Source organism: Mobula hypostoma, chromosome X1 (genome assembly GCF_963921235.1).
Source record: "Mobula hypostoma chromosome X1, sMobHyp1.1, whole genome shotgun sequence".
Lineage (NCBI taxonomy): Eukaryota > Metazoa > Chordata > Chondrichthyes > Myliobatiformes > Myliobatidae > Mobula > Mobula hypostoma.
Window position 1 is genome coordinate 71,632,194 of NC_086128.1, and position 13,101 is coordinate 71,645,294.

The following is a 13,101-nucleotide window of genomic DNA, read 5'->3' on the forward strand; positions in this document are numbered from 1 at the left end:
ATCCCAGCACGGACCACTGCGGCACACCACTAGTCATCGGCAGCCAACCAGGAAAATTCCAGTTTATTCCCACTCTTTCCTTCCTGCCAGTCAGCCGATCGTCTCTGCATTCTAACAACTTTCCCCCGTAATTCTACGGGCTCATATTTTGTTAAGCAGTCTCATGTGTGCAGTAGCTTGTTAGGGGTCTTCTGAAAAATCCAAATAAAAACATCCACTATCTCTACTTTGTCGATCCTACCTGTTATCTCCTGAAAGAGTTTCACAGATTAGTCAGGCAAGATTTCCCCTTGAGGAAACCATACTGGCTATGGTCTATTTTATCATGTCCCTTCGAGCACCCTGAGACCTCATTCTTAATAATGGACTCCAATGTCTTTCAGCCACAGAAGTCCGACTAACTGGCCTGTAATTTATAATCTTCTGCCTCCCTCCCTCCTAAAAGTGGGGTCTGTAATATTCCAGTCACAGGAACCATTCCAGAATCTAGTGATTGTTGAAAGGTCATTACCACTGCGTCCCCGATCTGTTCAGCGTGTAGTCCATCTCATCCAGCTGTTTATCTAACTTCAGACCTTTCAGCTCCCCAAGGAGAATCTCCTTAGTAACAGCAATGACGCTCACTTCTGCCCCCTGACACTCTTACATTTCTGGCGTTCTGCTAGAGTCTTCCACGGTGAAGGCTGACACGGAATATTTATTAAAACTAAACTTCTGCTGTTCTTAAAAGCTTCCCAATCCCTTACCTTCCCACTAATTTTTCCCTCTATTATATGCCCTATCTTTTGATTTTATATTCATTTGATTTTCATTGTTAGCTGTGGTTGCTTCATTCTGTCTTTCAAATACTTCATCGTCGGGATGTATCTATCCTGCACCTTCCGACTATCACCCACAAACTCCAGCCATTGCTGTTCCGCCATCATCCCTGCTAGTGTCCCCTTTCAATCAACTTTGGCCAGCTCCCCTCTCAAGGCCTCGGTAATTCCCTTTACTCCACTGTAACACTGATACACCTGACTTTAGCGTCTCCCTCTCAAACTGCAGGGTGAATCCTATCACATTATGATCACTGCTCAACAATTCCTTTACCTTAATCTGCTTAATCAATTCTGTTTCAGTACACGGCACCTTATCAAGAATACCCTTTCCCCTCGTGGGCTCACCCGCAAGCTGCTTTAAAAACCTTCTCATAAGCATGGTACAAATTCTCTCTCTTGGGTTCCAGCACCAACCTGCTTTTCCCAAAACGCCTGCATATTGAAGCCCCCCATGACGATCGTAACACTGCCTTCTTGACATGCCTTTTCCATCTCCCATTGTAATTTGTAGCTCACATCATGGCTACCGTTTGGAACTCTGTATATCATTCCCATTGGTGTCATTGTACTTTCTTAAATCTATCCTCGAGGATTCTAAATCTGCCTATCCTATCCACCTCTTTGGAAAGTTTTGATTTCATCTTTTATCAATAGAACCGCCCTGCCCCCTCTGTTCCACCTGCCAGTCCTTGTGATATAATGTGTATCCTTGGGTGTTAACCTCCCAACTATGATCTTCCTTCAACCACGAGTCAGTGATGCGAACACCGTCATACCCGCCAATGTCTAAATGCGCTACAAGATCATCGAGCTTATTCCGTATGCTGTGTGCCTTCAAATATAACACCTTCAGTCCTGTATTCATCAGCCTGTTTGATTTTGTCCTCAAGTAACCCTGCAACTCATCCGGCTGACAGCAGTTTTGCCCGGTCATCTGCCCGTCCTTCCAGAGAGCCTCACACAACTCTGCACCTAGTTGTCTACCAACTGCCCCACTCAGAGCTCAATCACTCAGCTTCCTATCCCCCTGTCAAATTAGACTAAACCCTCTCCAACAGTTCTAGCAAACCTGCCCGCAAGGATACCGGTTCACCGCCTCCCCCACCCCACCGAACTCTCGGGTTCAGGTGTGACCCGTCCCTTTTCTACAGGTCATGTCTTCCCCAGGAGAGATCCCAGTGATCCAGAAATCTGGTGCCCTGTACCTGCACCAGTCCCTCGACCACACATACACCTGTCAAATCGTCCTATTCTTACCCTCACTAGAGAGGCACAGGCAGCAATCCCGGGATTTCAGCCCTGGAGTTCCTGCTTTTCACCTAACTGCCAAAATTCTCTCTTCGCGGCCTACCCCAGTTCCCCCCACACGTCATTGGTGCCAATATGCACCAGGACTTCGGGCTGTTCACACTCCCCCTTTAGAATGCTGTGGACCCAAAGACTTGGCCTTCACAGCCATCTGTAGCGATGAATTCCACAGATTCACAACCCTCTGGCTAAAGAAATTCCTCCTCATCTCTGTTCTAAATGAACATTCCTCTATTCTGAAGCTGTGCCCTCTGGTTCTAGACTCCCCCACTATAGGAAACATCCTCTCCACATCCACTCTATCTGTGTCCTCTGGTCCTAGACTCCCCCACTATAGGAAACATCTTCTCCACATCCACTCTATCTGTGTCCTCTGGTCATAGACTCCCCCACTATAGGAAACATCCTCTCCACATCCACTCTATCTGTGTCCTCTGGTCCTAGACTCCCCCACTATAGGAAACATCCTCTACACATCCACTCTATCTGTGTCCTCTGGTCCTAGACTCCCCCACTATAGGAAACATCCTCTCCACATCCACTCTATCTGTGTCCTCTGGTCCTAGACTCCCCCACTGTAGGAAACATCCTCTCCACATCCACTCTATCTGTATCCTCTGGTCATAGACTCCCCCACTATAGGAAACATCCTCTCCACATCCACTCTATCTGTGTCCTCTGGTCCTAGACTCCCCCACTGTAGGAAACATCCTCTACACATCCACTCTATCTGTATCCTCTGGTCATAGACTCCCCCACTATAGGAAACATCCTCTCCACATCCACTCTATCTGTATCCTCTGGTCATAGACTCCCCCACTATAGGAAACATCCTCTCCACATCCACTCTATCTGTGTCCTCTGGTCCTAGACTCCCCCACTGTAGGAAACATCCTCTCCACATCCACTCTATCTGTGTCCTCTAGTCATAGACTCCCCCACTGTAGGAAACATCCTCTCCACATCCACTCTATCTGTGCCCTTTGGTTCTTGACTCCACTGAGTCTGGGCCCGGAGACAACAAATGCTCCCCATGTATTAACCCTTTCATTCCCTGAACTATTCTCATGAACTTCCCTGGACCCTCTCCAATGCCTGCACATCTTTTCATAAGTAAGGTGCCCAATACTGCTCATGATCCTCCTAGTGTGGTCTGTGGAATGCCTTATAGAGCCTCAGCATTGCCTCCTAATTCTAGTCCTCTTCCCTGTGGTCTCTGGGTGGTAGCCTACACCAGGAGTGTCTCCACACAATGAGGCATAACTCAGCACATTCCCAAGGCGCGGTTCGCGTCGTGTGGCAGCTGTACTTTGGGAACTGGGCCCACCAAGAATTTCTGATTGGGCAGAGGTTGAGATCATGGTTGTGTCCCTGGTCTGGGATTGTGTGATAGGGCAGTGCTTTCCTCGGCCTCTCGCCTGTTTATCTGTCTGCCGTGGTACAATTAACTCGCCCTTCCTCCTTTACACGTCGTGGCACTAATCGTGCCCTCCTTCTCTCTCCATTCCGACCTGAAACTTCGGCAGCTCTCTACCCGGAATCGTGTGACGGATACTGGAGGCAGGGGGTCAGACAGTCGGGGAACTACACCATTGACCCTGATGGCAGTGGTCCAGCTAGACCCTTCACCGTGTACTGCATCATCACAGGTAACTGTGCGCAGCGGCTCACCGTCCAGCCATCGATGGGCTGTAGTCCTCTCCCCATTGTCTCTGCCTGATCCCAGCTCCCTCAATGAGATGCCCCCATTTCACTTAACCCAGATGAGTGTGAAGTGGTTCATTCTGATGGCAGAATATAGTATTAATGGTAAGACTCTTGGCAGTGTTGAGGATCAGAAGATTCTTGGTGTCCGAGTCCATAGGACACTCAAAGCAGCTGCGCAGGTTGACTCTGTGGTTAAGAAGGCATTTGGTGCATTGGCCTTCATCAATCGTGGGATTGAGTTTAAGAGCCGAGAGGTAATATTGCAGCTATATAGGATCCTGGTTAGGCCCCACTTGATGTATTGTGCTCAATTCTTGTCATCTTACTACAGGAAGGATGTGGAAACCATAGAAAGGATACAGAGGAGATTTGCAAGGATGTTGTCTGGATTGGGGAGCATGTCTTATGAGAATAGGTTGAGTGAACTCGGCCTTTTCTCCTTGGAGCGACAGAGGAGGAGAGGTGACCTGATAGAGGTGTATAAGTTGATGAGAGGCATTGATCGTGTGGATAGTCAGACGCTTTTCCCCAGGGCTGAAATGGCTAACAGGAGAGGCCACAGTTTTAAGGTACTTGGAAGTAAGTACAGAGGAGATGTCAGGGGTAAGATTTTTTATGCAGAGAGTGGTGAGTGTGTGTAATGGGCTGCCGGTGACAGTGGTGGAGGTGGGTCTTTTAAGGGACTCCTGGCCAGGTACATGGAGCTTAGAAAGATAGAAGGCTATGGGTAATCCCAAGTAATTTTTTTCCTTTTCCAATATTTTTGTTAATTTACAAAAAAAAGTACAGAAAAAAATATATCAATACATTATACTAAATTGCATATAAAGACTCCTTACCCTATATTCATACAGGTTAATTAATTTGTAATATTGAAATATAGTAATTTTATCATAAAAAAATCTAACCCATTACCAAGACCGAAGCTGATTAGTAAAGAAAAAAAGGAAAAAAATTATTAGTCATCATCTGTGTTTTAACAGCAAATCAAAGGTTTTGAAAATAATTCAGAAAATGTTCGCACAATGTTTGAAAGTCTCGACTAGATTCAGGGATTGAACATCGAATCTTCTCTAAATTTAAACATGACGTCACATCATGTAACCATTGGGTGTGAATAGGAGGGGCCACATCTTTCCATTTAAGCAAGAGCATCCTTCTGGCCATAGGAGAAATAAAAGCCAAAATGTCCAAGTCAGATGACTCCAAAATAATATCCTTTCCTCCAACAATACCAAATAAAGCGGTCAAAGGACGAGGCTTAAAGTTTAGTTTAAAAAGTATCGAGAAAGTTTGAAATACTTCTTTCCAATATTTTCCAAGACTCGGGCATGTCCAAAACACATGAATGAGTGAAGCTTCTTCATTATTACATTTATCACAATAAGGAGATACATCTAAATAAAAACGAGACAACTTATCCTTGGTCATATGGGCTCCATGGACCACTTTAGATTGTAGGAGAGAGTGGCGAGCACATAACGATGAAGTGTTAACCAATTTAAAAATTTGATCCCAAGTTTCCTCAGAAATTGAAGTCTGTAAATCTTGTTCCCAAAGATTTATAATTTTATCTAAAGGAACACTTCTCAGCAACATATTAAAATATTAGATATAGATCCATTATAAAAAGGTTTCAAATTAAAGATTACATCTAGTAGATTCTTATCAGGACTTTTAGGAAATGTACTTATTTGAGAGCATAAAATATCTCTTATTTGTAGGTATCAAAAAAAATGAGTTTTGGGTAAACTATATTTAGTTGACAGTTGTTCAAACAAAAAAAGACTTCCCTCTACAAACAAGTCCTGAAAGTATTTAATACCTAATCTATCCCATTCTTTAAAAGCCACAATCACAGAGGGTTTTAAAAAACAATTAGAAAAAAATGGGACTCGAAAGAGAAAGCTCAATAAGCCAAAGTATTTTTGAAATGTATCTAAGTTCTCATAGTGTGTTTAACTACCAGATTATCATTTAACTTGCTCAAAGACAAAGTGAGTGAGGATCCAGGAAGAGAAATAATAGAGAATTTATTAACAGAGTTAGCCTCTAAAAAAACCCACATTGGGCAATCCTCGTGATTTATATAATATAACCAGAATGTAAGATTTCTTATGTTAACTGCCCAATAATAAAATCTAAAGTTTAGTAAGGTTAATCCTCCATACTTTATCTTTCTGAAGATGCATTTTGTTTAATCTAGAATGCTTATTTTTCCATATATAAAATATAATAGAGTCAAGAGAATCAAAAAATAATTTAGGAATAAAACCCAGCAATGCCTGAAAAAGATATACAGTATAAATTTAGGTAATATATTCATTTTGATAGAGCAGATTCGACCAATCAGTGATAACGAGAGAAGCGACCAATTTGATGGTATCCTTTTTACCTGATTCAATGGGGCAAGGACATTTTCTTTTTGGTGATTGTTACACCTAAGTAGGTAAATTGGTTTCTTACAATTTTAAAAAAAGGAAGGCGAGAATTTGTTGGTATCAAATTATTCAAAGGAAAAAGTTCACTTTTATGTAGGTTTAATTTATAACCTGAGAACTGGCTAAAACAGGAGAGTAAAGAAAGCACGTGGGGTAATGAAGTCTCAACATTAGAAATAAATAGCAGCAGATCATCAGCATACAGTGAGACTTTATGAATAGTGTTTCTCCTTAAAATACCGGTGATATCATTGGATTCTCGAAAGGCAATGGCTAAGGGTTCTAAAAGCAAAGGGTTCAATAGCCAGCCTTGTCTAGTGCCACGTTGCAGCTTAAATGGTTTGGAATTATGAGAATTGGTGATAACCCTAGCGGAAGGAGCTAAATAATTTAATCCATTGAATGAAAACGGGTCCAAAATTGTATTTTTCTAAAATTTTAAATAAATAATTCCATTTAACTCTGCCGAACGCTTTCTCAGCACCTAGGGATACCACACATTCCGATATCATGTCAGAAGGAGAATAAATAACATTTAATAACCGACGGATATTAAAGTGAGAATATCGATTTTTGATAAATCCAGTTTGGTTATCAGAAATGACAGCTGGTACAATATTTTCAATCCTATGGGCCAAAACTTTAAATAGGATCTTAGTATCAACATTAAGTAAAGAAATTGCTCTTCTTATAGACCATTCAGTTGGATCTTTATTCTTTTTCAATAACAGAGAAATAGAACCTTTATAAAAAGATTGAGGGAGTCTGCCCGAGTTAAATGAATCCGAAGAAACATAAATGTTACAGGTGCGTGGCGGTGGACGAACCCAAGTGCAGAACACGGGCACTCGTGACTCGTGGCTTTGGACTCGTGAGGGTGGCAACCAGGCAGGATGGTGGGAGGATACACCCTGGGCTGGACGTGTTCTCCTTGGAGTCGTATTGGCGGGAGAGCGCGTCCGGCTTCCCGTTCTTGGATCCTGGACGGTATGTTGAGGGAAAACTTGAACCGTCCAAAAAATTAATACCCAATGGGCCTGGAGGGAGTTCAAACGTTTGGCGGTGTGAATATACCCCAGATTTGTATGATCAGTCCACACCACAACCTGTTATTCTGCCGCCTCCAGGCAGTGCCTCCATTCTTCCAGTGCTAGCCTGACCGCCAGCAGTTCCCGATTCCCCACGTCGTAATTCCGCTCGGCGGGGGACAGTCGGCGAGAATGGAAGGCGCAGGGGTGAAGCTTTTCGTCCGAACTTGATCGTTGGGACAGGACTGCAATGAATTGACAATGAGTTGACGGGCTGGGTCCAGACGGACCAGGATGGGGAGCGGAGGTGAAACGCCTCTTCAGGTCGGTGAACGCCGAGTCAGCTTCGGAGTCCCAACAGAAGGGGGTAGTAGGCGATGTAAGCCGGGTAAGGGGTGTGGGCCGCCACTCGACTGTAGTCTCTGATATATCGGCGGTAGAAGTTTGCAAACCCCAGGAATCGTTCAAGTTGTCTGCGGGTTGTGGGCCTAGGCCATTCTGCCCGGCCTGCTGCGTTCACCAGCAACTTTGATGGGTGTTCCTTGCATTTCCAGCAGCTGCGGATTTCCTCGTGTTTCTGTTCTTCCAGTGCTCGGATCTTCTCGGGGGTCTGCTCTCACCTGCCCGCTCTCAATGATACAACCCAGGAAGCTGACCGAAGGAACGCGGAACTCACATTTCTCCGCCTTTAGAAATAACTGGCTTCCCCCGCAGTCTCTGGAGGACTTGACGGACATGATGATCGTGTTCTTGGGGGGGGGGGGGGTGCTAGAAAATATCAGGTATCATCGAGGTAAACGAATACGAACCGATTGATGAAGTCCCTCAGTAGGTCATTGATTAAGGCTTGAAAGACGGCGGGAGCATTGGTGAGGCCAAACGGCATGACCAAATATTCGAAGTGGCCCAGAGATGTATTGAAGGCCGTCTTCCACTCGTCCCCCTCCCTCATCCTGACTAGATGGTAGGCGTTGCGAAGGCTCAGCTTTGATAAGATAGTGACTCCATGCGGTGGTTCAAAAGCCGAACTAATGAGGGGTGGAGGGTACTTATTCTCAACTGTTATAGTGTTCAGGCCTCTGTCATCAATGCAAGGACGAAGCGACCCGTCCTTCTTTTCTACAAAGAACAAACCGGCGCCTACCGGGGAGGATGAAGGTATGATAATGCCCGCTGTGAGGGACTCGCTAATGTACTTCTCCATGGCCTCTCTCCCCGGTCAGGATAGGTTAAAAAGGCGACTGGTGGGTAGCCAGGCCCCGGGGTGAAGGTCGATGCCACAATCATATGGGCGGTGCGGAGGCAAGGACAGGGCCCGTTGTTTACTGAATACCTGTCCCAGGTCATGGTATTCTGTGGGGACTCGGGACAAATCAAGGGGTTCCGGGACCGGCGGGGTCGCGGTAGCTTCTCTGGGAGAAGGGGCTGACCGCAGACAGTTGGCATGGCAAGACGGGCTTCATTTGGCTATCCTCCCGGTAGACCAGTCGATGTGGGGATTGTGTTGGGTCAGTCATGGATACCCTAGAACTACCGGGGCTTGAGGTGAATGAATGAGACGGAATCGTACTTCCTCCCGATGGTTGCCGGATAGGATCAAGGTCAGGGGCGGCGTACAGTGGGTCACCCGAGCCAGCAGTTTTCCGTCCAGGGCCCGGGCCTCCAGGGGGTTGGTTAGAGGCTCGCGAGGTATTCCGGCCTTGGTGGCTATCTCTTCGTCCAGCAGATTGCCCTCGGCACCGGAATCCACCAAAGCGGATAGGGACAGGGACTGTCGTTGGTAATTCAGAGTAGCCGGGATCTGCATCCGAGTCTGGGGGGCTGAAGGGAGTATCGTCCGTCTCACCAGGACCCCCTTTTCCCTGATGAGCCTTCCCTTTTGGCTGTTGAGAGCAGGTATCCCGGAAATGTCCTGGCTGGCCGCAATAGGAGCAATCCCCAGCTCTCCACCTCCGAAGTAGTTCGGCCGGGGAGAGATGGTTCCGTCCCAGCTGCATCGGTTCCTCCCCCAGGGGGTGGGGACGGTCGGAGCAGAAGTGACACTTGGAGCCGCTGGGGAGGGGAGGCTGGCTGAGACGGATAAGGTGGACGTTCTTCCCCGAGGAGTGGGGCGACTGGTTCTTTCTCTCAGCCGTTCTTGAAGTCGATTATCTAATCTAGTGGCTAGCGAGATCAGAGAGCCCAGACAGTCCGTGTCATCCCTCGCTGCCAGTGCATCCTTTATCTTGTCCGAGAGACCCTGGTTGAAACACCTCCCGTAGGGCCTCGTCATTTCCACCCGGAGTCTGCGGCCAAGGTTCGGAACTGGATGGACAAAGAGTCAGCAAGCGTTTAGCGGCGCCCTTACCGCGAATGGGTGGTTGGAAGACCTTCCTCATTCCAGCAACAAAGGAAAGGAAGGAGGAACAAACCGCTGGTCGGTTATCCCGTACCGCGGTTGCCCAAGACAAGGCATCCCCTCGTAACAGTCCCGTGATGTACGCAATCTTGGATTGATCTGAAGTGTAGGTACGTGGCTGTAGCTCGAAGACCAGAGAGCAATGTAACAGGAAGGCCCGGCACCACCCTAGGTCCCCAGCGTAGGGTTCGGGCTCGGGTACGTACGACTCTCGAGGGGCCTGTGTTGCTGATCCCAGGGGCGACGCCATCCCGAGCGGTGGGGTTTGGGTAGTCGGGGTTCTTGGAGGGGACGGAGACAGGGAAGCGGAAAGTCGGTCCACCTGCTCACTGCCCCTCCGTACATTCGTGGACAGCGTCCGAAGGTCTTCCGTGACCTCCCTAAGTAGTTGGTCGTGGGCGCCCAGCGGGTAGCCCTGGCTGGCGAGGGCCTGTTGTACGGGGTCCGTGTCCGCTGGGTTCATTATGGCCAGTTCGTTCTGTTACACGGGCGGAGCGGTGGACGAACCCAAGTGCAGAACACGGGCGCGGAGGCAGAGTCGGGAGGCGTCATTGCCGTAGCGAGCGTGGAATCGGTGTCCAGGAGAGTCTTTGCCCAAAGTCTTGTGTTTGGAGAGGATCCAGGAGCGATGCTAGATTTAGAACTGACGGTCCTAAGAACCATGAAACGAGGTTACTCACACTCGGAGTCGACCAACAAACTGGTAGCTCCTTGTTGTGATCACAGGGTCTTTATCCTGAATTTTCTGATGGAAAGCAGGTGTGGGTAGTTAGTGGAATCTGGGATTGATTGGAAAATAAGCGAGGGGATTGAGGCCCAGTTCCTGAGGTAAACAGCAGAGTGGGAGATTGCTAGAAGGGACCATGAGCAGTGAGGAAAGGTCTTGTAAAATTCTCCATAAAATTCTCCACAAAATCCATCTGGACCTGGAGTTTTCCTCAAATGTAATGAGCACACAGCCTCAACAACTTCCTCAAAAGAAATAGGTTGTTCCAACAATTTTCTGTTGTCGGCAGAAATTGTAGGAATGTTTAGTTGATCTAAAAAAATTGTTCATTACAGTGTTATCCTTAGAAGATTCAGGACTATAAAGTTTAGAGTAAAATTCTCTAAAAGTATCATTTATTTCTAAGTAATCAGTTGTCCTGTCACTATTAGCTTTGCATATTTCTTTAATCTGTTGTTTAGCTATAAAGGTTTTAATTTGATCAGCCAATAATTTACCTGTTATATCTCCATGAATATAAAATTGACTTTTATCTTTTAAGAGTTGGGTTTCAATTAGATAAGTTAGAAGGAGATCATATTTAGTTTTTGTTTCAACACGTCTTTTATATAAGGCAGGTTCTGGAGCGAAGGCATACTCTTGGTCTAATTGTTTCAGCTGATTAGCTAAATCACTTCTCTCTTTATTAACTTTTTTCTTAATACTTGCAGTATAAGAAATAATTTGTCCTCTAATATACGCCTTAAAGGCATCCCATCTGATAAGACTAGAAGTCTCCTCTAACGTATTCTCTTCAAAAAAAAGTAATTTGTCTCTCCATAAACTTTAAAAAATCTTTATCAGATGAGAAAGTTAGATTAAATTGCCAAAATCTATTTGTTTAAAGAAGACCAGGGAGATGTAAAGATAGAAACACAGGAGCGTGATCTGAAACAGCAATCTTTTTATATTCACAGGATCGAAATAGTGGAATTATTTGGCTATCAATAAAAAAAAATAATCAATCCTGGAATATGTCTACTGGATGAAAAAAACGCCAAGCATCAATAACACCATATTTCATTTAAAAACATTTAATAAACACAGCTGATTTATTTGGTACCATTGGTTTAGAATATGAACGATCTAAAACTGGATTAAGCAAAATTAAAGTCTCCACACATCGCCAATGAGTACAGACTTAGATCTGGCAAAAATGAAAAAAAAAACGCTCAAAGAAATCTGGGTCATCTATATTCGGAGCATATACATTGGCAAATACCATTAATTTGTTATTTAGTTTCCCTGATACTATAACAAAACACCCATTAGTATCAGAAATTACTTTATTATCTATAAGGATCGAAACCTCTCTAGCTTTGGCCCGAAAAGAAGGAATGGAAATGAGATTCTCTCCATCGATTAAAAAAGCATGAATTGTCACACTTACGTACATGGGTTTCTTGAAGAAAAACGATTGGTACCTTAAGTTTTTTAATATAGGCAAAAATCTTATTTCTTTTCACGGGATGATTTAGACCTTTCACGTTAAAAATAAGTAAATTAATGCTTTGATCCATTTAAAAACTATTTATAAGAAAGGTAACTATCAGAAGAATATATATCAAACCCAAATAATAAACCTTGAGATATATTAACTAAGCAACAGAATTGACCAGATTCCCAAATCAGCTTCAAGAAAAAAGAACTTCCCATCCCCCTCCCTTCTCCCAAAGAGAGAAAACCGGTCAAAGAACAACGCTATCTACTTCCCCTAAATACATTCCCCTAGAAAGCCTGTTCGAACCGCTCCAAAGAAATCAAGGTTATTTACTGCTTCAACCAAGACTAAATAATATACAGTGGAAAACAAGCTTAAACTGGTTTATCAAACAGAGATAGCAATTATTCATACTGAAAAATATTAAACAGTCATTTTTAAATATGTAGTGTTTCTGTTTTTGCAAGATTTTTAATCTATTCAATATATGTATACAGTCATTTTTTTCAAGTCTAAAAATTCTTGCTTCTGCTCCTTCGTATAAAACCATTTAAATAATCCATTTTCCAATGTCGTTCTCAATGGAGCCGGAGAACGAAGAGAGGGTTTAAAATTTTGACTGTATAGCTCCGCCATAACTTTTTAAAACTTACCACGTTCTGCCATGACTTCTGATGAAAAATCTTCAACAATACAAATCTTTTGATCCTGGTAGTCAATCGTACCTTTTCCACGGGCATCACGAATCAGAGGGTCCTTTATTTGAAATTCATGGAAACATATAATGACTGATATCGGTTTTGATTTTGAAGTCGATCCGTAGATAGGCGACCTGTGGGCACGGTCAATCAAAGGCAGAGACTTTGTAATATTAGGGAATAAGTCCATTAAAAGGTTTGCAAAGAATTCTTTAGGATTATCTCCTTCCATTTGTTCTTTAAGTCCCAAGATTCATAAGTTGTTCCTCCTACTTCTGTTTTCCAAATCAATAATCTTCTGTCTCATTATTTCGTTAGACTTGGATTGTTTTTCATACAGCTTCTGCATATCATCCATTCTCTCGTCCAGTATAGTAATAACATCTTCATGTTGTTTTATCTTCTTGTCATGCTCGGTTAGAATTGCTTGAATATCTTCTAGTTTCGTACCTATTTGTTTAATTTCAGCGCTGATTTCTTTTCTGAGCTGCTG

At 44.4% G+C, this 13,101-nt stretch overlaps 1 protein-coding gene across 1 annotated transcript in view; it reads left to right on the forward strand.

Moving 5' to 3' along the window:
- The window catches only part of cntnap1 (contactin associated protein 1), a 135,651-nt gene that overhangs the window by 77,382 nt on the left and 45,168 nt on the right, over positions 1 to 13,101 (forward strand). The window contains exon 8 of the mRNA XM_063037194.1: positions 3,656 to 3,778. Within this exon, the coding sequence (XP_062893264.1) occupies positions 3,656 to 3,778 (123 nt within the window). The remainder of the gene's footprint in view (positions 1 to 3,655; positions 3,779 to 13,101) is intronic.